Here is a 20,750-nt window from a genome sequence, read left to right on the forward strand (position 1 = left end):
CACACCTATAAGCACAAAGGGCAACCAAAAAGCAAAAATCAACGTTTTCACAATTACAAGGCTAATTTATTCAAACTATTCATTTAACTGTTCATGAGGCCATGCTGTGAATTGAATTATGGAACTGATTTGGCTATAAAAATATCTGCATGGTTTTTTTCCCCCCCCTTTCACTTTCTTGTTAAGGGTAGATCCTGATCTAATTCCCTGTCCTTCCCATGAACACTTCGGCTTGTACCCCTGAGCGAGCAGCAAGCCCCTGCAGAGGAGTGGGGCAGCAGAAAATGCCTTGACACAGCACTGCTGTGAGTGCTTTGAATCAGGAAACCAGGACCCGAACCCTCCAGTTGAGGAATGCTGCCCTACGCTCGGCCGAAAGGCCAGGGCTGACGGAGCCAAAATAACTTCTCTCCTCATGAATTCTCAAACCCTGCTAAGCCAGAAAGAGTGGGGAAAAAGATCAAAAATGGAAACATGAAAGGAGGTTCCTCCTCCTCCTAAAACAGAGGGCAGAACTTAAAAGCTAGAGGCTTTTTTTTTTTTTAATTGTTTGCTTAATGCTTAATAACCAGTATGCATTGCATTGGTATTACAACTGCCTTTTGTTTACTAAAATGTGATGACCACATAATAAACCCAGTTTTATTGTTGTTTCCAGCCTGCTCCAGTGAGGGGGTGGGGAGAGGACTGCAATTCAGTTTCCACAGCTCATCCAGAGCTTTAGCTCTGCCTAGTACAGAGCGATAAGGGAGTCAGCCAGTACTGTCCTGAAGAGCCTATACTGGGAACCAGCCTGAAACCATTCAAACTATCAACACAGGATGAGATGCATCAATAAAAGCAATGAGACAGAAGGGGAGAGAGGAAGAAATCTCATAACATAATGAGATGTTTATCTATAAAAAGCTGCCCACTTCAAAGCAGGAAGAGCTTCAACTCCTTGGTTAAAAAAAAAAAGCTTTTAATTAAAAGATCAGTCAAAGATTTTCCACAGTCAAGCAGCCTCAAAGAAGCTATGTGTGGAGGAGGCTGAGAGTTAATTTCTAACATGATTAGTCCATTCTTCAAACTCAACAAGGGCTTATGAAAGCAGCATTTCTCAAGATCTAGAAGATAAGGATTGGGAAAATATCCTCAGTCTCTCAAAGAGCACTGTCTCTTCCCTTCTGACGCCTTCATCCTCATCAGCTTTTGCTCAAGAAAAGCCTGGAGAAATACTATCAGAGCTTTGTGCCTCCCACCTTGGGGCAAGATGGATAGGTTGTAAGCCTAGGACTGATGGATAGTCAGATGGATACTCAGCTTGGGGTTAAGCAAAGTTACTGCTCACACGACGTATTTCTGTACATCACTCCAGCCCACCGAAAACAGGCTGTCTTCTGCACACAGTCTTCCATCGTATGAAGGTCTAAAAACCTTTAAAGATTTAAACAAATGACACCACTTTTCTGGAGCACTCTTTCCGTTCAAGGAATAGTATTTGCAGATTGGGATGACATGACACCACTGCCTTATCCCTTTCCAGCACTGGAACACCAGCATTATGGCTAACATTACATGCTCTTGGGAACAAGACTTGGATTCCCTTCTGTTCGGGCATATTTTTTTTAATGCTTTTCTTTTTGTTTTCTGAGAAAACAGGATTTTCACAATTTGCCCTTAAACAGGTAAAAATGTTACTTTTACTCTACAGGCTGCAATTTAGCAACTATTTTATGTCACAGACATACAAACACCAGGGCTATTGCACTCTGGCAGAAAATACCAGTCCCTGCAATGACTGGTGTTCATGGAAGCTCACAGTCTCATCAACACTTACCAGCTGTTGTGACTAATGGATCTTACTGCTGAGCTGGTCTGTTTTGCACAAGCACAGGGAATTACTTCTGCTTTATTTCAGGAATCATATGTGGGTTTGTCTATGAGAGTAAATACTTAGACATAGTTTTGAAGGCCTTTCTCTTCCCTGTCTTGCAGAGAACTATGTTCCTGCCAACAAATTTATCATTATCCCCACCCTTGTAGAAACAACCCTTACAAAAGTGATTATGTGAGGCATGATTATATGATATTATAAGGATTTCTACATCTTCAGTATAAATGCTGCAATGTCAAAATGCAGACGACCTTTAGGGTGTGAAAAATACAAAAGGATAACCTCCAGATGCAAGAAAGAAGCCACCTTTGCCTTTTACTTTGTTCATGTTAATTAAAACAGCTTTCGACCCCTGGTACAGGATGGCATTTCTCCAGCTGGTTGGACTGGTCAGACAGTTCAAACAGTGATGATCAGGAAGACAATATGCTCAGTTTCTGCCTTTTTCTCCATGGCATTTCAAAAGCATTATCTTGGTGCATTCACGTTTGCTTTACATAGTCCTATTGAAACAGTTGTTTCAATACTATGTGTATTAAGATGCTTTTGCACAAACCTGTCTCAAGGAAACACCAGGGTAAAAGGTAAACAAGTCAAAAGGCTGTAAGAAAATCATATGGCCTTACAGGTTTTTCTGCTGAATTCAAGAACCCTACGGCAATATCCTGCGGCAGAAGCTGTATAGAAGGGCAGTGTCCTCAAAGACTAAGAGTTTACTCAATAACAATTTTGTCTTTTTTTTGAAGTAGCCTTTATATTTTCAGATATCATACTAGTTTAGAAATGGAACAGATCATTGAAAGCAATCAAAACATAACTAATTACCATTTGTCAAACCATCCTGAATATTCAGCACCAGTCCATGGTAAAGAAACACAAAAGAAAGGTTAAGGATAAGCTACAATTCAGTAGGGGAAAAAAGAAAAGTCAGCCAACATAAGTATAACATGTCAAACGACTAACTGCGCCCTATCCCTACAGCCCCTTTCCCTACATTAAAAAATATGACTTCACTGGTAAAATTCTTATTTGTCTCAGTAGTGTTCTACTTTCACCAGTGATTTTTAACAGCAAGCACCAAGGCATCCATCAGTATAAGAATGAGAAGAACATAACTGCTCACAGGACATGGATATATTTACTTAGCCCCTAATATTTTTCCTAAGCAATTGAACAAATTCTAATCAAGATACAAGAACTACACAGTTCTCTCATCTTGGTAACAATGGAAGAATACATGTCCTTATTTCAGCCAACACATCCACTGTGTGTGCTCAGAACTGGACCCTGCAAACTCACGTCAGCCTTACATTTTCCCAAGGGTATGTTTCTCCAGTCATTAAAATCAAATTCCCCTGTAAGAACTTTATATATAAATTTTGCTGTTGATAAAAGCATACAGCTTGTTAGTTGTGTGCTACACGGATTGATTAAAAGGGCAGAAAAACTGCAGTTCTGCTGTAATTCTACAGCCTGGGAGAACTGACTGATGAGAACAGATCATACAAGGACAGAGTACTCTGCTGCAGAACATGCAATCCATATCTATTGATGCTTATCGAAAAACATCACTGCTCCATGAAATATAATACATGGAACATTTCAAAAAAGATCTGGGAACTGGTCTACTTTGGATTATGGGAAGAAAAAAGTTGATGCATGGAAAACCTAACTGTGTCTGTTATCATCAGAGGTCCTCAGTTCCATATAATCTTTAATCATCGTGCTCAAATTGCTTGGAGATACAGCATGGGAAAGTATCAAAAAATAATGAAAGTATCAGAGATTTGTCAACCTGCTAGTGGCAGTCAGAGAATCACAAAAAAATAAGATTAAGTCCTCTTCAAGCAATACAGTGCCAATGAAATCAGAGAAGTACTTTGCTTCAGTTTTACAATTTCATGTTGTTCTGAAAGCTGTGTTCCCTGTGGAAATCAGGACATTTTATGAAGAGTAAATTAGAAGAATAGAGGACGAATTGAGAAGAGCAAAAATAAAAGAAATTACTTTGCTGTAATACTAGTAGAAGCTCTAAAATACAGGACTGCTTCTGAACAAACTCATGAATACCTCCAGGGCTCTCAGTAGGAAGACCAATGTGCAATACTTGCTCAAATTTATTTGGCTAGCTTTATAGCTTTAAGATCTCAAGGAGCCAAATATAACCCAAACAAAGAATTAAGATGTTTTTTTCTCCAAGGCCAACATTATTCCCTCCTCATTTCACCCTTTCCCTCATTTGATTAATTTAATATTGTGTCAGAACCGACACACAATCACAATCATCCACTGGCTGTTTCCTTATCGCTCTACCACTGTCAAGCCAATTGCAGCATGTTAACTAAACTAATCAAACAATCATCAAGAAAATTAGTTTTTATATATACTATCATACTAGATCTACTCTTGATAGATCCTAAAACACCACCAGCACTGAGGCAAAAGCATAATCTGCAGAGCTCTAACATAGGACAAGCTTTTGCTGACCAGCTCATTCAGTAAGCTTCCCAGCAGAAGCTCCCTGCCTTCATCCAAGAATGGCTTTAATTTTCATCAGCAAAACAATCTAACACAAAACAAAATTCATAAACCACATCCTGCTGCCTGCCATGCCCTAAAAGTTCTTCTTGGAAAAGCTTTGGCCCTGCCCATAGAGAAAGTACTCCCACTCAGCACATCCTTTCAGCCGAGGCTGAAAACTGTTGTAAAGGCCCTTGCCTTAGCCGAGGAAAACTTACTGATCTCTTCCATTAAGTTAGCATCCATTGGCCTCTCATCTTGGGATCAGAGGACCTCAGATTATCATTTAACTCTACCTCAAACAGAGAATTTCAGAGGCAGCAAGTTAGTCACACTCACGACTAAATTTCTCTAAGAGGCCAGTCCAAACTGTGACACAGTCTCTTGGCTGTGCTCGTTTCACTGGCCTGCAGAGCAGAACAGACTACTGCCATTTGACATCTGTTTGTTAGTATTTCTGAAACGACTTAATAATGTCAGTCCAGTCAAGTCACATCACAAGACTAATCAACAGAGCTGGCCCGAACTGGCCTTGGAAGAGAGGCTTAAGTCAAGTAAAAATGACCCTCCAGAGGGAAATAAGCTTCTCCAATACCAGTTTAATCAGCAGTGTGTTACTACTCTGAAGAATGACAGCATTTGTAAAACCCCCATGCAAGAATGACTTGTAGGAGGAAGAGGTGACTAAGGAATTAAACTGTCCACTGGAGAGCAAATTGTGGTTTGCTGGCTCCACTGGGAACAAAAGGTCTATGGCTCACTGCCCGAGCTCGAAGAGGACATGACTTGCTGTCGGTATTTCCATGAAAGCTGTTATGTGATTCATTAGCTCTGCTGGCCCCTCTCTCCTCCCTCCCTTCCCCCCACACCATCATTAAACTCATCTGTTCTCGTGAGCTCTTGCTTGGCAGAACTGGTGTGCTGACATACAACAGAGTTAAAATGAATGGCTCCCACGTTTAGAAGAAAGGTGAAAGGAAGAGAAGCAGAGGAGAGACACTAAAGAGAGTACACAGAAAATATCTGATGACACAATCCAAACAAGAAAAACAGAAATCACAAGAAAACGTATTTCTACAATACTCTCTATCTTGAAAGCCTCCGTATGTTTTACCAACTACATATCTTACACTGAAGGATCCCTTCCTCAAACATAAAACGAAGCCACCCCTAGGCCAGGACAAAAGAGACGTAAGAAAACAAATCAATACTGGCTTTGTGTATGTACTGACATTTGATATTCCCGTCCAAGCCATGTAAGCATGTTTTACAAATAAGCACAGTCCCAAAAAAGTCTAACCCTTGGATAACCCCACCCTCCACCTTGTTCCAAATAGAGAAGTTAACATTTCCCATTCAACTGCTTCTTTCAAGAAAGTTTTTTGTACGTATTGAGTCATTTTTTTCCACCTCTTCCAGAAGATATTAATCATCACATCACCTGCAGATGTTTAGAGGATAAACAAAACCCCACTATCACCGTGTCAACCAATGTCAAAGAATCCTAGCACCTCTGTTCAGAAATGCAGGCTGCCTCACTGTTTCCAAGGCAAACTAATGTTTGAAAGGTTTCCCTCAATAAATACTAGTGCACTGGATAACATTGTGTTCTCCCATACAACTCCCAGGAAACATTCCCACTATTTCACTGGTGCTCTGGCCTGTGTTTGTGTATACTGATGGTTCCTTGAGCTTGAGACAGCCAGTCTCAGAAGCAGAAAACTAACTCTACTGACAAACTGCAGCAATATTGACTATTGGTTTACATCTTTTTCTGTACTACTTTATAGGTGTTTTCATTCTAAAACCTCCACATGCCTTACTGAGTACTCAGAGTACTCGAGTACAGCAGGAAAAGTGACCACTTGCAGTCTTGGAGTTTTGGCAAACCAGTGATGCAAACTTGGGTCACACACCACAAAACAAAAGTTCTTACCACTGACTGTAAAAGTGGTTTAAAGTAAGTTTGATATTAGAAGTCAGGAAAAGCCTGTAGAATCTAACATTATTACAAGCAATCTCCTCAAACCCTTTTAAGATACTCTTACACTCTTAGCAAGATACAGATTAACTTAAAAAGATTATATCAGGCTGTTACAGAACCTTGTAAATCTTCTGTTCAAAACATACCTATTAGACATCAGCAGTGGATTACTTTGTAGGAAAGACGTCATGTAGGATGTTTTCCCCTTCTCCACAGTCTGTTCCTCTGGGAGTTACAGTTCTTTCCAATCCCTCTATATTAATGTGTTAGCTACAAACTGCTCAGCTTGGGGTCAATAACTTCATTCCTGTTCCTTGACAGCACTGACCAGCCCACCCAGAACTTGGGGTTAATCACAGCTTTATCTTTATATCCCAAAATATATCTTTGTATCTTGATTGTTAGCTGTGGCGTCAGGATCACTCACGTGGGCACTGCTAGACTGAAAGTGTTGCTTCTGGGACCTGTATTATTTATTTAGTTTTGAAACTAAAATATATATTTTTCATAGAACTGTAGCCTTGTTAACCAAAAGCTATGCATCCCCATGTCTTGTTATTCCTATTTACACTCAACAGGAAAACTTGTTGAAGCACATCATACTCTCATAAGTATATGAGAATAAATATTTTACTCTAGATTATAACCTGTATCATAACAGAGGCATTTGGGATCAGATTTTTAAAGGCTTCAGTGTCCAATGACACCAATAGGAAGAATAAGAGTTCTAGAAATCTGTCCCAGGTACCCCAAAATGGTAAGTTTGAGGTGAAAGACTTACAGATGAACCAAACAGTGTCCATTAAAGTTTCCCGAAAAGAAAAATAAACAAGATGACCCTGAATATCATGCTCATGGAAACAGGTCAAGGTTTGAGTGTCTGTAGTTAAAGCTGGCACATGAGCTAGATCAATAAAGAGGCCTATTCCTGAGTTTTACTTTGGTTATTCCAAAAGGATCAAACTTAAGAGTACCACAGTTATTCAAGATGTAGGTATTCCTGACTGAGAATTAAGTTCATCCAAGCAGAAACAAAGCCAAATACAGATATTTCTATATAGCACATTCTGATATGAAAAACAAGTTTTTGCATGCTGATTCTCAAAAATCAATACAACTCAGCTTCAGATGTCTTTACATTATCCTCCGACTTCCAAAGCCAGAGCTCTCACACACATGGAATACGTTGTCAGAATGTAGTTTGTCAGCAGGAATGTTCCTGAAATTTTTTTCACGATTAAACAGTTTTGAGCATGTAGTTCAATACAAAATATTCTGTGTTTTTCAGTTATATTCATACCTTACAAATACTGAGGACATATTAAAACAAGACTTAGTACAGCCTACACTTAAAAATTGAGAAGAGTTTCAAAACTGTTCTGGTGCAACAGAAGCATAACCCTTTCCCCTTCAGTAAAAAAATAAAATAAATGACAGGACAAGATAAAACAAAGGATGAAAGAGATTTTCAAAACCCACAGAGAGTCTGCATGCTTATTTATCACCTATGTTAATAGTAATAAGCTGCTTGAATCCCATCACTGGCCCTGCAAAATCAGAGTCTGTTTTCTCAAACTCTGATCAGAAGTTAGCAGGGTACCTCCCCCTGCCTTTACCCATCTCTCTCTTAGTTCATCATCAGTATTATCCCTCCTTAAATGACAGTAACATGTTTAGTTCCAGCGAGACTTCTACAGCTGGCAGTGGCCGATGAAATATAGATTTCGGGGGCTGGGGATGTAGGCAGCCATACTTTCCAGCCTAAAGTTTAACTTTCCCTTAGGGCAGCATTTCTTCTGGTGACTGGATACTGGCAGCTTTTGTGTTCTTCATTAGCCTGCTGATTAACATACTGCTAGAGAGTTCTCCACTACACCTAACTGCTGTTCCAGCACTCGCAGGTCTATTGTGAGAGGAGCATTGCAGCATTGTCTGCCTCTTGCTTTTCCTCCCAAAACTAGAGATCGGGCACATACATATTTTCTTTTAAAACAATAACTACATATCTAACCCGAAGTTATAAAGAAACCCTGATCAAGCAATAACGACTTTAATGGAATTTTGTGAATGAAATTCCCATGGCAACAGTAAGAAACACGAGCGCCAGGAAACACAACCGATTCCAGTTTTCTGTACATTAGCGGCTTGTGAGCTCGAACAGAAACTAAGAAATAGCAGAAATCAGCAGGCCTACTGTTTTTCCCTCATTCGGCATTTGAAAAACAAGCAAAATAAATCAAAAGGTAACCAAAACAGTACTCCAGCATCAGGAACAAATTAGGAGCCTTCCTGGTGTACAGCACAGACATTTGGCGCAAGGGGAATTAGATATACCTGATAGTAGCTCTTGGCTTTCCATAAAATCTGCTACTGATTAACATGCAAAGCACTACACTTCTGAAAGGACAATGGTGGGAAGACCTTCCACAAAGACATCATTTTAAATTCTAAGGCCTGGAAAATTTCAGGCCTTAGGCCACGAACAATGGTAAAGGCTAAGACAGCCAAGCTGCAGATCCTGACAAGTTGTATGTTCATCACCGCATAAGCCTTGTAACTTTTTAGCTGCATCATGCAGACTATGTAAAATAGGATCTGTCAGGCATTAAGGTCCCTCCCTTGCAGGCATTCTGTTCCAGCCAGGAAAGATTTCTTTCAGAAACGCTTCCCTGAGGACGGTGCCGTGCTCTCAGGTGCGGAGCTGTAACAAGCAGCAGTTCCAAGGCGCAAGGTAAACAGCAGAGATTTCTCCAGCAGGCTCGAAGCCACCAGCCTCGGCTCTGACAACACCCTCCGCTCCCGCTCAGCGGCACCCTGCGGTTCAGCCCCCCGAGAACAAAACCCCATCCCCTGCGGCAAGAGCCCCGACAGCCGCAGGCAGCAGCCCCGGCGTGTCGCACGGCCCGTACAGACCTTGGTCGTGCTCCTCCGCTCGCCCAGGCTGGTTGCCCATCTTCGGTCGCTCCCCCGGCTCTTCCCCGCGCTCCTTTAGGACCCCAGCGCCTCGCTCATGCTCGGTGCCAGGGGCGGACCTGCCCCTCTCTGCCCGGAACGTCTGCGCTTCAGTCAACTCGAAAAGGGAAAAAAAAGTCAGCTCCTTCCTAGTTCCTGGCACCGGGAACAGAGCCGGCGGCTCATGCTGGAGCAGCTGGGGCTCTCCCTCCTACCTCATTACAATATTATGCACCGAAGGCCGGCCTGTGCAGCTAATTAGCTGCCGGGCTGCTGGAGTAGAAGGAGGGGGAGGAAGAGGCAGAGAAAGAGCGAGCAGATAAAGAAAGAGCGGCTGAGCGAGCGGGGCGGGCCACCCAGGGGCAGCACGGCAAACTGCAGCTGCCTCCCAGAGGCGCGCATTTCTCCACGGCCGGAGCCAGGAGCCGAGCTCCGCCACCCCGGGAACGGACCCTGGGAACCGGCAGGCACCCGGGGCTGCCGAGGGCTGAACGGCCGGAGAGCCCTTGCTAGGCCACGCGCTGGTTTTGAGATTAGCACGCTAAAATTTCAAAATAAAATACCGAAACGCAGCTGAGAGTGAGGATGGACAGAAGGACCCTCAGCGAGGACAAGAGCAGCCAAAGGCAAAGACAAAATCCATTTTGCCCAGATTCACAACAGCCGAAGCCTGCTTACCATGGAGCAAACGGACTCTGCCCACAGATGTAAGTACACCGCTGAGTAGAGATACACTTCATGGGTCTGGTTAAGGACTGTCACGAGAATTAGGGGACCAAATTGCAGAAATGCTCAGCATCATCTGAAAACTTAGGTACCTAAAAGATACTGAGATGGAGACTGAACTCCCCTGAAAACCTGATCATGAGCATAAGCCCTTTATGAAAAGTCCTGTCTATCAGATTTGTTCCGATATCCTCCAGGTCTGTTCCTGGGTAATTGGGAGCATTCCCAGCTCTTCTTAGCCTCAACTGGTGCTGAGAACAATCAGTGCATTGCAGGTTCACAGCCATATTACAAAAACAATGAAGAGGATACACTGAATGCTATTAAAACCTAATTCTCTTTGTTGAAGTAAGGAGACATGGTGCTTTATTATGCCTAAAAAAAAAATTAGCAATTTCCAAAATTCCCCCTCATGCTAGTTCCTCACAAGCACTGAAAAAGCCAACAACCAAACCTAATAGCCACTACTACACCTAGAAGCTGCAGCCACAAATATGATCTACATATCGTACCTCTGCCCTCAGTATTTTTTGACTGCGACTCGCTCTGCAAGAGCAGCTGCACGAGGCAGACCATCCCACAGGACTGCTGGTCCTTCAAAGAAAGAAATCAAGATGCTCTTAATGGAGTCATGACGTACATGGGAAACAAGAATACTGAATGACTCCAGTGATCAGTTTCCATTACATGGATAATTAACAGAACCATCATCTGAAAGTCTTGGTTTCAACAGGAGGGTTATAAACAAATTCAGAAATAAACTACTGTTTGTCCTGGGCTCAAAACAAATTGAAAATAAAACATACAGACATTAATGCAGCTAGTTGTGAATCCATTGTTTCAAATAAAGTCTGGAGATAATTCAATACGATAGAAATAGAATTTTGCTAATATTTCAGTATAAGAGGGTGAGCTAGTTGTCAATCTTAAATCTTTCATTGTTCTTGCTCCGACACTTTATGGATGAAGCTGAAAGTTTTCATACAGCTGTCTATATTTGGATGACATTAAACAAAACTCCTGTCAACTTCTGTCTTACGACATACCAAGTATAAAATGCTTTGTTTAATGATTAAGTCATGTAAGTTCTATTAAAAAGGATCATTGACAGTGCATTCTTTTCCTAAAAGTCATCTCATGATCTCTCAAGTCTTGTATCTTACTGGGATGGGCACTCAGCTTGCCCTTCTCAAAGCTACAGCTACAAACGTCCTCCAACTGCTGTTGAAATGTATCTCCAAGACAAAGAGATTTTCTTCTATTAGAGACTGAAGAGTGACTTCTGCTTTTCTTCAACAGGATTCACCAGAGGGATTGCATTAGCCAAGACAATCTCTTGGGCTAATAAATCCTGACACTAAGCATTTATTATTTCAACCCCTGCTTTCTATTTCTGTGGCACAAAAGGGAATAGTGTAAGAGGGTCCCAGTACAGTATGGGGTGCAAGCCTGGAGTAATTATAAAATGTAATCACTGAGTCAGAGCAAACACACCTGAAATCTGAGCACTGTTAAAGTAAATGACTGGAGGAACCAAGCTGTTATTTTTGACAGTGGCACAAAACCTAAGTCAGAACATTCTAACACCTTGACATGAAGAATGATGTCAGGCAAAAGATTTCCAGCCCAAGTCCACAGTGAAAGGTAAGGTATGAATTTTAAAACACAGCTAGCCTGAGCAGAAGTCACAGATAATGATGATGCTCAAGTCTATAAGAGATTACTGTTTATGGAGCTTGCAGCTCAAACTGAAAAAGAAAAAGGAATAATGGCAAGCATGGCTTCTAGCATGGTGACTAGGTAATAAATTATGACAGATGCACAGCTAAATCTTTAAGCAACTATTACCTGAACGTTTTACGTTATTTTCCCTTCCTCCTCAGTAATAAAGGTATAAAAAGAAATGAATGAATGAACAATTTCATCTCTGCGAAGTAGATTAGTCTGCTTCTTCCTAGGCATGAACTCATCCCTTTGCACTATCCACTCGTGGGACTGCCAATAGAACCCCACAAACACCCCTTTTCTATTTTGTGAGAAAGGGAGTGAATTACTGCAGGTGTGACAAGCATAATTCTTTCAACTCACTAGTCAAATAATTTGCCAGGCATGGCCTTTCCTCAGATCCCACTCTTACACCACAGTACATTAATTTGCATAACTTCTGAAAGTTCAAACTGTAATCCGTCCTCAAAAGAAGTGTGAAGATGCCACAGAATGACCTCAAATTTCCAGTGACCATATAGCTGACAGTCTCTTCAGAAGGCTGAGGTCTAAAGGAGTTAGAGATCTGAGCAGAACCTCCAGGGACCGGACTTTCTGGCAAAGACTGAACTAAACTGAATGGGCCCTAAGGGTGGACACTGACTGTGAATACCACCAGCGTTCACAATATCTTGCTCTACTTCTTCCATTAAAGCTAAAGATTTTATAAGCACTAAGTACATATGTAGGAGAGAAAGAAATCTACAGAGATGTGCACAGTAGTGGACCCCAAAGGATGAGGAATATAACATCTACGTTTAAACCCAGAAGAAAGGGCAAATTTATTTTGAACCGTGCTTAAACCAAATTTTTTTGTTGTGAGGATATTTGGTGAGGTCATAGCTAAATTCATGGGACAGAACTGAAGCCTTCCAGGAACCCATCTGAGATGTAGCTGTCAATCCCTCCCTCTTACTTGACAGTATTAAAACCTAATGTAAGCCAAAAGCTGCTGAAAAACACAGTGGAAAAAAAAATTATACAAGGAATGCCAAGCCCTCTCTTGATATGCATACTTGTTAGACCGGGCCAGCTTTGCGTTCCTTTCTTTCGTTCCCTCCCATTCTTCAAGTGCAAACACAGTGGCACTCTGCCAAGGCGTTTTGGCTGTGATGCATTTAGGCCTGGAGAATTTGTGTGAAGGATCATTTCTCTTAAAACCAGCTGAAAGAAAGCTGATAATTAACCTAGGGCAGGTAGTCAACACAAGGTTCTGTTGACTTTGCCGAACAACTTCACTAAAGAAGCCTGAAAAGAAAGGAAAACAAACAGAGATCATAGATTTGTACTATTCCTGGACCATCCAAGCATGCTCCCCTTTCTGTTCAGGTATCCCTAGCAAGCCTTTTGTGATCATCACAGTTTGCTTACAGCTGTAAAAGATCTTTCCTATGTGTGTTGGCTTGAGCCAATTAACTGTCAACAATTTAATGAGTCAAGTCATTACAGTCTTTAAGCTTTAACATTTCAGTATCCCTACCACACACTGAATCCTCTTAACTGGCTCAGGTCCCAGGGTGGCAAACATGTGCCAACAAAGTCATTCTCAGGGGAATATACAACAGAGAAAAGGGTCTCTATTTCACAGGTTTTAGCAAGAAGTTGCATGCAAAATCTTACAATGTGCTAATAGAGATCCAGTGCAGCAAAGGAAAATTGTGCAGTAGATTAGGACAGCAACAAAACTGAAAAAGGTACATGCTGTGTACAGACAGTGTTGTCAGCAGCGGTTAATTCTTACTTATTAAATAATGAAAGATGGCTGCAGACAGCCTGTGAATGCCTCTCAAAGAAACTTATCCTTAACAGGATCAGGAATCAGAAACCCCAACAGACAGTCACTAAAATGCATCACTCTCACTCCATTGCCAGTTACGGAAGAAGGTTCATACGATACAGCCAACAGCAGAACAAAAGAATAATTATGTCAGTCAACCTTCATGTCTCACCTCCAGAACAAAAGAGCATCCATCGCGAGATCACTCTGGTTCAAGGAATCATGGGACTGAGATCTCGAGCCAACAAATGTCAGAGTTTAACAATAAGACCACTGCTATTTTTTCATTAAGAACTACTGAACTTCTGCTCTACTGGAATGAGAGCCTTTTCCAGTTAAAATATTGTACTAGAATAACCTATTTCTCAAAGGGGAAAAAGAGTCCTGAAGAACAGTCATGTGAAGCAGTGCCCATTCCAAGTCATTCTAAGATGTAGAACTGTCCAGGGGTTACAGGAAGAAAGAGCAAAGATTAGAAGAAAGTGAAAATTTAACATGGCGACAAACATCCTACAGGACCATTTCCAGCAAAAGCATCAGAAGTGAACATATGCCTTTGAGTATGCAGGCTATCACGAGGAAAAAAAATTATTGTAAGAAGAAATAAGAAACTTGACAAGTAGCTGCCATAAACTAAATCTGGGATGCCAAATTTGATCTACTTCAATTCTTGAGCTTTCACTTCAGAGACTAGTGGGTGAAATCGTCTAAAATGGTGCTGAAACTTAGTCTGATTACTTGATACCTGGGGAAATCACAGCTAGAGAAAATATTTGCTGAGTAATGTCAGAGGTTAAGGCTCAAACTCACATTTGCACTAATATGTTACAGCCAGCCACGCAGATATGTATAAGCGTGTGTGGATGTCAACATGTGTCTCCATCCATGTAGAGCCATGGACGTAAATGTAGACATACATTTCCACATTCTTTTGCATATTAAATTCCAGCAGTACTCTTGTCTATTTGAATAACATCTTGACAAAGCAGTTTTTTGGAGTCTTTCTTTTTATATTAATTCTGCAGTTTAGAATCTCTTTCTCAATAAGAAAGAACAATTACCCAAGAGCTGTGTCTTCTACCTGGAAAGAGTAGCAAAACGCAACCAGCTTTCCAGATGAAGTTTTAAAGCATATTTATTCTTCCTGGGAAGCCCCAGATGAGACCAGCAATTTGGTTTCTAGTGAAGCCTTGTGAAACAGAACATACCAATCTCATTAGCATCTCTCACACTTGTCTCTTTCACAAGAAAAGCGAGACAGTAACAAGACTGAATGCAAAGTACAGCAACCTTTCTGCAAACCTATAGGTCCTTTGATGTGACAGGTCACAAAGAGCAGGCCTTGTCAAAAACTGATGTGTGGGAGAGTAAAAGGGTCCCAAGGTCAAGAGAGCTGTCCTTCAAAAGAAATCACTTTCCTTTTTCCTGTTCTAATTGGGGTGCATTAGCATCTTACGAAGAATTAAACTGTCTTTTTTTTTAAAGGATTTTTTTTTAAGAATTCTTTTATTAAGAATGATACTTTTCTTGAATTTTCTGACCATGCAGAGAAGGCTTCTGATTTGGATGAGCTTCACATTAACCTAAACAGTTACATCAGAAAGTGCAAACACTGGCCAGAGAAGTTAGCAGCAAGACAGTAAATTTGACAGCTTCCATATATTACTCTCAAATAGGAATCTTGAAATGACAATTCTATAAATGTGCAGGAAGTTCTGAAATCTGTAGTCTGCCACATTTTCAATTTTGATGGGAAAGAAATATCTAATGAGTGATATGTGCAACATAACCATACACCTCTCTTTCCCTCTAAAATCAACCAAGTTTCACAAGTGACACTCATACTTTCCCAGCACTACCACCAACACTGGTGGTGGCCAGTTGCCCTCATTTACTTAAAGCTTCTCTTTTCTAAATATCATCACTATTAACACAGAAACAAAACAAGCAATTATGCTTTAGAGTGAAATAAAGATTTTTGTTTTTACATAAACTACATGGCCAACAGAAACCGCGACAGACAAATGGACCAACGGTACATGCTCTACTAGAACTAGGAAGGAGCTGAAGATTGACAGGTATCCCGTTTAGTTGTTGGGACATAACTGTGGCAATTTAGCAAGAACTTGAATGACAATTCACATAAAAACTCATCAAAATTGAGGCCTTCCTTATTGGAACTGAACATTGTTCAAGCCAAACTGTTCCAAGACAGAATATAGTCTCCAGTCCTTCTATAGCCTTCAAATTTCTTGGTATTTTGATTTTACTATTGAATTTACTGGGCTTATTAAAACAGCATGCTTTGTACAGCTTCATTTCTAACGCTGGCAATGTTCCATTCTGGGATTAGTAGCTTTTGTCCAGGTCACCTGCAGTTCAGAGTCTCTACGCTAGATGCCAAGGAGATAATTGAAACTCTTAGTATCTTTTGAGTTTGCCTTCTCTATACTCCTGTACTGGCACGGTCTCCAACCACGATATTAATGAACTCAACAGGCACACGCAGAAAGCAACATGCCTTTCCAGTTGTTTTTGCATGCCAATTATTGATTTTCCCATTTAATACATAAAATAAATATTCATTTCTCATTGAGCACAAGATGACACAGTAGGCCATCCCTCCCTCACACTCCTGCTGGCATCTTGGCTTCTCCTGGCCTCCATAGACATAACACAACCCACTGCCATTGTGACAAGGTATAGTACATGTCTTCTAGCATGGTTTGAGCTTTAAAGAGACCCTGAGCTTGTCAGTAATATACCCAGGATCTCTCTCAATAATTTAGGTGATTATTATAATGTTGTTGGTAGTTTCGTGTTTCTAAGGCAAATTCAGTAGGTATATGTAGATTTAGACTTTGCTTATGAATAAAGAAATAAGCTGATTAAGCAGCCTGAGAAAACAAAGCACAGTTATCTGTTACATTTCAAGGATAAGTGATACTTCATATGGTAGCTGGCAGAGCTTAATATAAAAATCAATATATTTATGAGAAATGGGGATGCCAGAAGTATTCTGAATGCTTTTGGATTACACACTCACAGCTCAGCCCAGCCACACATCCTGGCTCTCTCTCTTTTCTCATGTCCAGCATAAGACTCTTTTGGTTCTTGTCAAACCTGACAGATAATAGCTGCTGGCACTGAAATAACATCCAGGAAGCACATGAACATGATTAAACTAGACAGCCTCAAGGGAAATTTTCAGAAAGTGCTTGAATTGGGTGTTTGTAGGGAATAAGTGACAGAACTGAGAGCAAGGACTTGGAATGACTTCAAGGATCCATTGAGCAAGTATTTTCACCTGTCTAAACTTCAAATTTTCTGTTTGCATGCAAGTACTACCACGCAATGCTCTTCCTGAGAAGTGTGCAATCACATAAGAAGCTTTGAAATTCTCTGTGAAATTGCATTATTTGAGGTTATTTGGCTTGCAAACCTTGAAGAATCAGAATCTGAAAAATCACTGATTTTCTATAATCCTGAACCTTAAGGAAAAGGGAGTCCTAGTTTCTCATGAAGATACAAGTTTATCTATTTAAAAAATACTTTAAAATCATTTATATACCATATGGCTTCATAAATTAGATGGCTTTACAAGTGCATGCATTAAAATAAACATTTTTCAAGGTTAGTGACCTCTTTCTCCTGTTTTGCAAATTTTCCAGCTCTTTTTCATCTACTGAAACATTACAAGCAATGCAAGAGCTCCATAAGTTTGGTTTTAACATAAAACCAAATTGCTACTTCAGGATAGTACATGGAAAGACATAACACCGTGGGTAAGGAAGCCAAATCCAAGACATTTATTTCTCCCTGCGCATCATTTCCCATTACTTGGGATTTCAAAACTGCTAAGCAGTTACAAAGCCAAACATCGGAGCACAGAACTTCCAGCCAGAATCCTTCTCCAGTTCCATTTGCTCAACTCCACTTGCCAGGAATGGAGACATGAGATTGGCCTCATCTCCAAGTCACTTCTGATTTACTGCGTTAGCTTCCAACAAGGCAGACAGGGGTAGTTATGTCAGCAGAAGGCTAGAATGAATAACTTCAACTCCACCAAGGGCAGCAGACAAAGAATCCTGTTTAAACAAGCAATCTGGATGTCAATTATTTATTATCTACAGCACTTGGAACACGTGCTGTTGCTCAAGGTCAGCACACAAATGCTGGACAGTCACACCCAAAGAAGAAAAAACCTAAGCTTTTTTTTATTTCCATACCTTGTTTCTTTTAATTTCTCTTATATGATGCTGTAATACCAACCGAGTACCACCAGTGTAGCTGGAATTAATACAATATAGTAGAATTTCAGTAAAATAATCAAGTCTTTCACTCTAATAGCAAAGAAAGTCCAACGTAAAAAGCACAAACAAGCACGAGGGGGAAAACATGACGTCTGCTGTTAAGACATGAAAGGAAAACGCAGAACTGATGAAGGCAAAGAAGCTTAAGAAAGTAGTTTTAGAACAAAATTTCAAGATTTACACAGTTGGCTATGTACACAAACATCTGCATTTCCCAGCTACAGGAACATTCTTACTTGGATTAGCTCCACAGTCAGTTAATATTGCAGCACGGTCTTGATCACAGAGACTGGGTGATCTGGGATGCCATTTCAATAAAATACAGCAGCTGAAACAATGTTCTTCCCTTTTCTACTTTGTGTTCCCAGGAACATGTTGTGCCGTCTGTCACATCTGATTTTTAATTTTCCTCTTAGCAACAAAACACTGTATTATAATATGCCTATTGGTATTTTTTCATAGAGTGACTATCTAAAAGTAGCATTTGGCTTTCTAACCTTGCTCACTAATACCTAGCACCTTTCAGTGCCATGACAGTGACACATATTCTCAAAGAATAGCTAGACTTCCAAGCACTCTTTTGGACTACAGAACCGCTGTGAAAATTAAGATATGCAAGATACAAGTCTTTTTGTATACATACCTGTAGGTAGCTCCTATAAGACTTGGGACAGCTCTCTCTAGGTTAAAAGGAATTTTAGAGAGGTAGCACATATATTCTTAGCGTTTATCTACACAATATACACAGATGCACACTTGGACTCTTTTTGCCCAGCACTAATATTCCCATTCATGTTTCTACGAATGCTGATGCAAAGCGATATATGAGGTCAGATCTAATGACGTAATTTAAATTGGCAAAACAATACCCAGATGTAACGTGATCTCCACAACCCATTTCACCCTTTGTATTTAAAGTAGTCATCATCATAAATCTTATCCTTCCCCTAATCCCAGTTATTATCCGTGCATGCAGAAGAGGGCTCTCTATTCCAGTGCTAGTATTTTTGTATCTGACATATGTATTCCATTCTGGACTCCCTGCAGTGCTGTTTTTCCCTGGCTGTATTCCCAGGATCCTATGCTGCATCATCCGTATAGGTTTTCTTCTCCCCTCATTACTCCTCCCAAGCATCTTTTGCCAGCATCATGTCTCTTTATTGGCTGGCGAATCTCAAATGCCTTTGGATACGACCAGTCACTATTAAATTTGCAGATTTACACACCAATTAACTGCATAACAGGATGTGTCTTCGGGTTACTACAAAGCATTTATGCTGGTACAAGATGCATCATTTTCTTTTGGGGGTGAGGGAGAAGTCTATACAGATTTTTATTTAATTAATTATTTATTCAGAAGTCTCTTTCTGGTTAGTAACATTGTTCTGTTACACAGCCAAACCCTGCAGAGGCTGTGACAAATAGGGAGGTCATGGTCAAATTTAGTAAGATCTCAAATTCCCTTGGAAATGCCACCAGGGAGCAGACAAAAGCAAGCGTTTGCTGAGCTCGTGGGGGAAAGCAGAGCGTTTGCACAGAAGCCCTTGGTATGCACATGGTGTCGCTGCCTTTAGAAACAGGCTTAGATTTGAAACCAATGGGAACAAGCTGATGGGGCTAACGCCGAGGGAGAGAGTGACACGATTTAGCTTAGGAGCACAAGCTACACATGAGGATGCAGGGCTGGCTCTTTGTTCTCGCATCTCTGCTGCGTCCCGGGAACACCAGGGCAACCGCCCTGCTCATTCAGCAGAGGCAGGAGAGAGAATGCAATTGATATGCGGGGAAAGCGTAAAAAAAAAAGGACGTTTTCAGACGGATTTATGGCTCTGCGAGACAGGGCCGTGCGCCGCTGCTGCCGGCACCCACGGGCCGCCGCTGCCACCGCGTGGCCGCTCGGGCCGGGCTCACCCGTTACCGGCTCCGGGAGCCCCCAGCTTTCTCCCTTCGAACTTGAGATTCCTGACTCCCGGGCTGCGGGATGCAGTGAAAGGCCAGTCCACGAGGCGCGGCGTGTCTCGTCCTATATGCTGAATCCTACAGAGGGCGAGTTACAGCTGCGCTACCAGGAGGGGACAGGGAAAACTCAACTGGGATCCACTCAAAACTCAACTGGGATCCACTCAAAACTCAACTGGGATCCACTCAAAACTCAACTGGGATCCACTCAAAACTCAACTGGGATCTTGTTCAACGAAGCGACACTCAAGAGCAGCACATGCCACATAAAGCAGACTGTCTTCCGGAATCTTTGTATCTACCTGTGCTGGGCTTCAGCCGACTCTCAGCAAGCTCAGAAATCGCTCCTGTTGTAACGGTCTTCTTCAGCCTAGAGACTCCAGCAGCTGCTGCCACCCCCGGCTTCGTGAGCGTGTCCTCGCTGCTTGCCCTCTTCAGCTGCAACACAGAGATTTTGTCAGTAACCAGAAGATTAAGACCTTGAATAGTCCCATCAAGTAGTTAAAAACGCAAAGTTCTCGGGAGAAAAGGAACATTTCCATAAAGTAACCTAAAGGGAATATTGCTTTAATAACTGTACTAAATTTTTTATTAGTTTTTGTATTTGTTTTGCATTCTAGATATTTGTGAAGTGGGTTAAGAGACAATACTGTTTCAACAGTGAAGAATGAAAATGGGAAAGACTGTTCAAATCAGCAAATAATTGAAAGGCAGAGAAAAAACGTGTACAGGAGCAGACTACTGGCAACTCTGGCTCTCAGATCTTGCTCTGAACAGCATTCGTTGTGTTTCCTCACTGGTTTATAGTCAGGTATTTGGACCTGTGCAGGTAAGCACCAGTTACAGAGCCTGACACACCGAGTAGGTCAAAGCAGCAAA

The 20,750-nt window shown here is 41.2% G+C and overlaps 1 protein-coding gene across 1 annotated transcript in view; it reads right to left on the reverse strand.

Moving 5' to 3' along the window:
• Window positions 1–20,750, reverse strand: part of SPECC1 (sperm antigen with calponin homology and coiled-coil domains 1) — a 74,021-nt gene that overhangs the window by 50,078 nt on the left and 3,193 nt on the right. Inside the window, exon 2 of the mRNA XM_009980175.2 lies at window positions 20,174–20,309. Within this exon, the coding sequence (XP_009978477.1) occupies window positions 20,174–20,309 (136 nt within the window). The remainder of the gene's footprint in view (window positions 1–20,173; window positions 20,310–20,750) is intronic.

This window comes from Tauraco erythrolophus, chromosome 21 (assembly GCF_009769465.1).
Source record: "Tauraco erythrolophus isolate bTauEry1 chromosome 21, bTauEry1.pri, whole genome shotgun sequence".
Classification (NCBI taxonomy): domain Eukaryota; kingdom Metazoa; phylum Chordata; class Aves; order Musophagiformes; family Musophagidae; genus Tauraco; species Tauraco erythrolophus.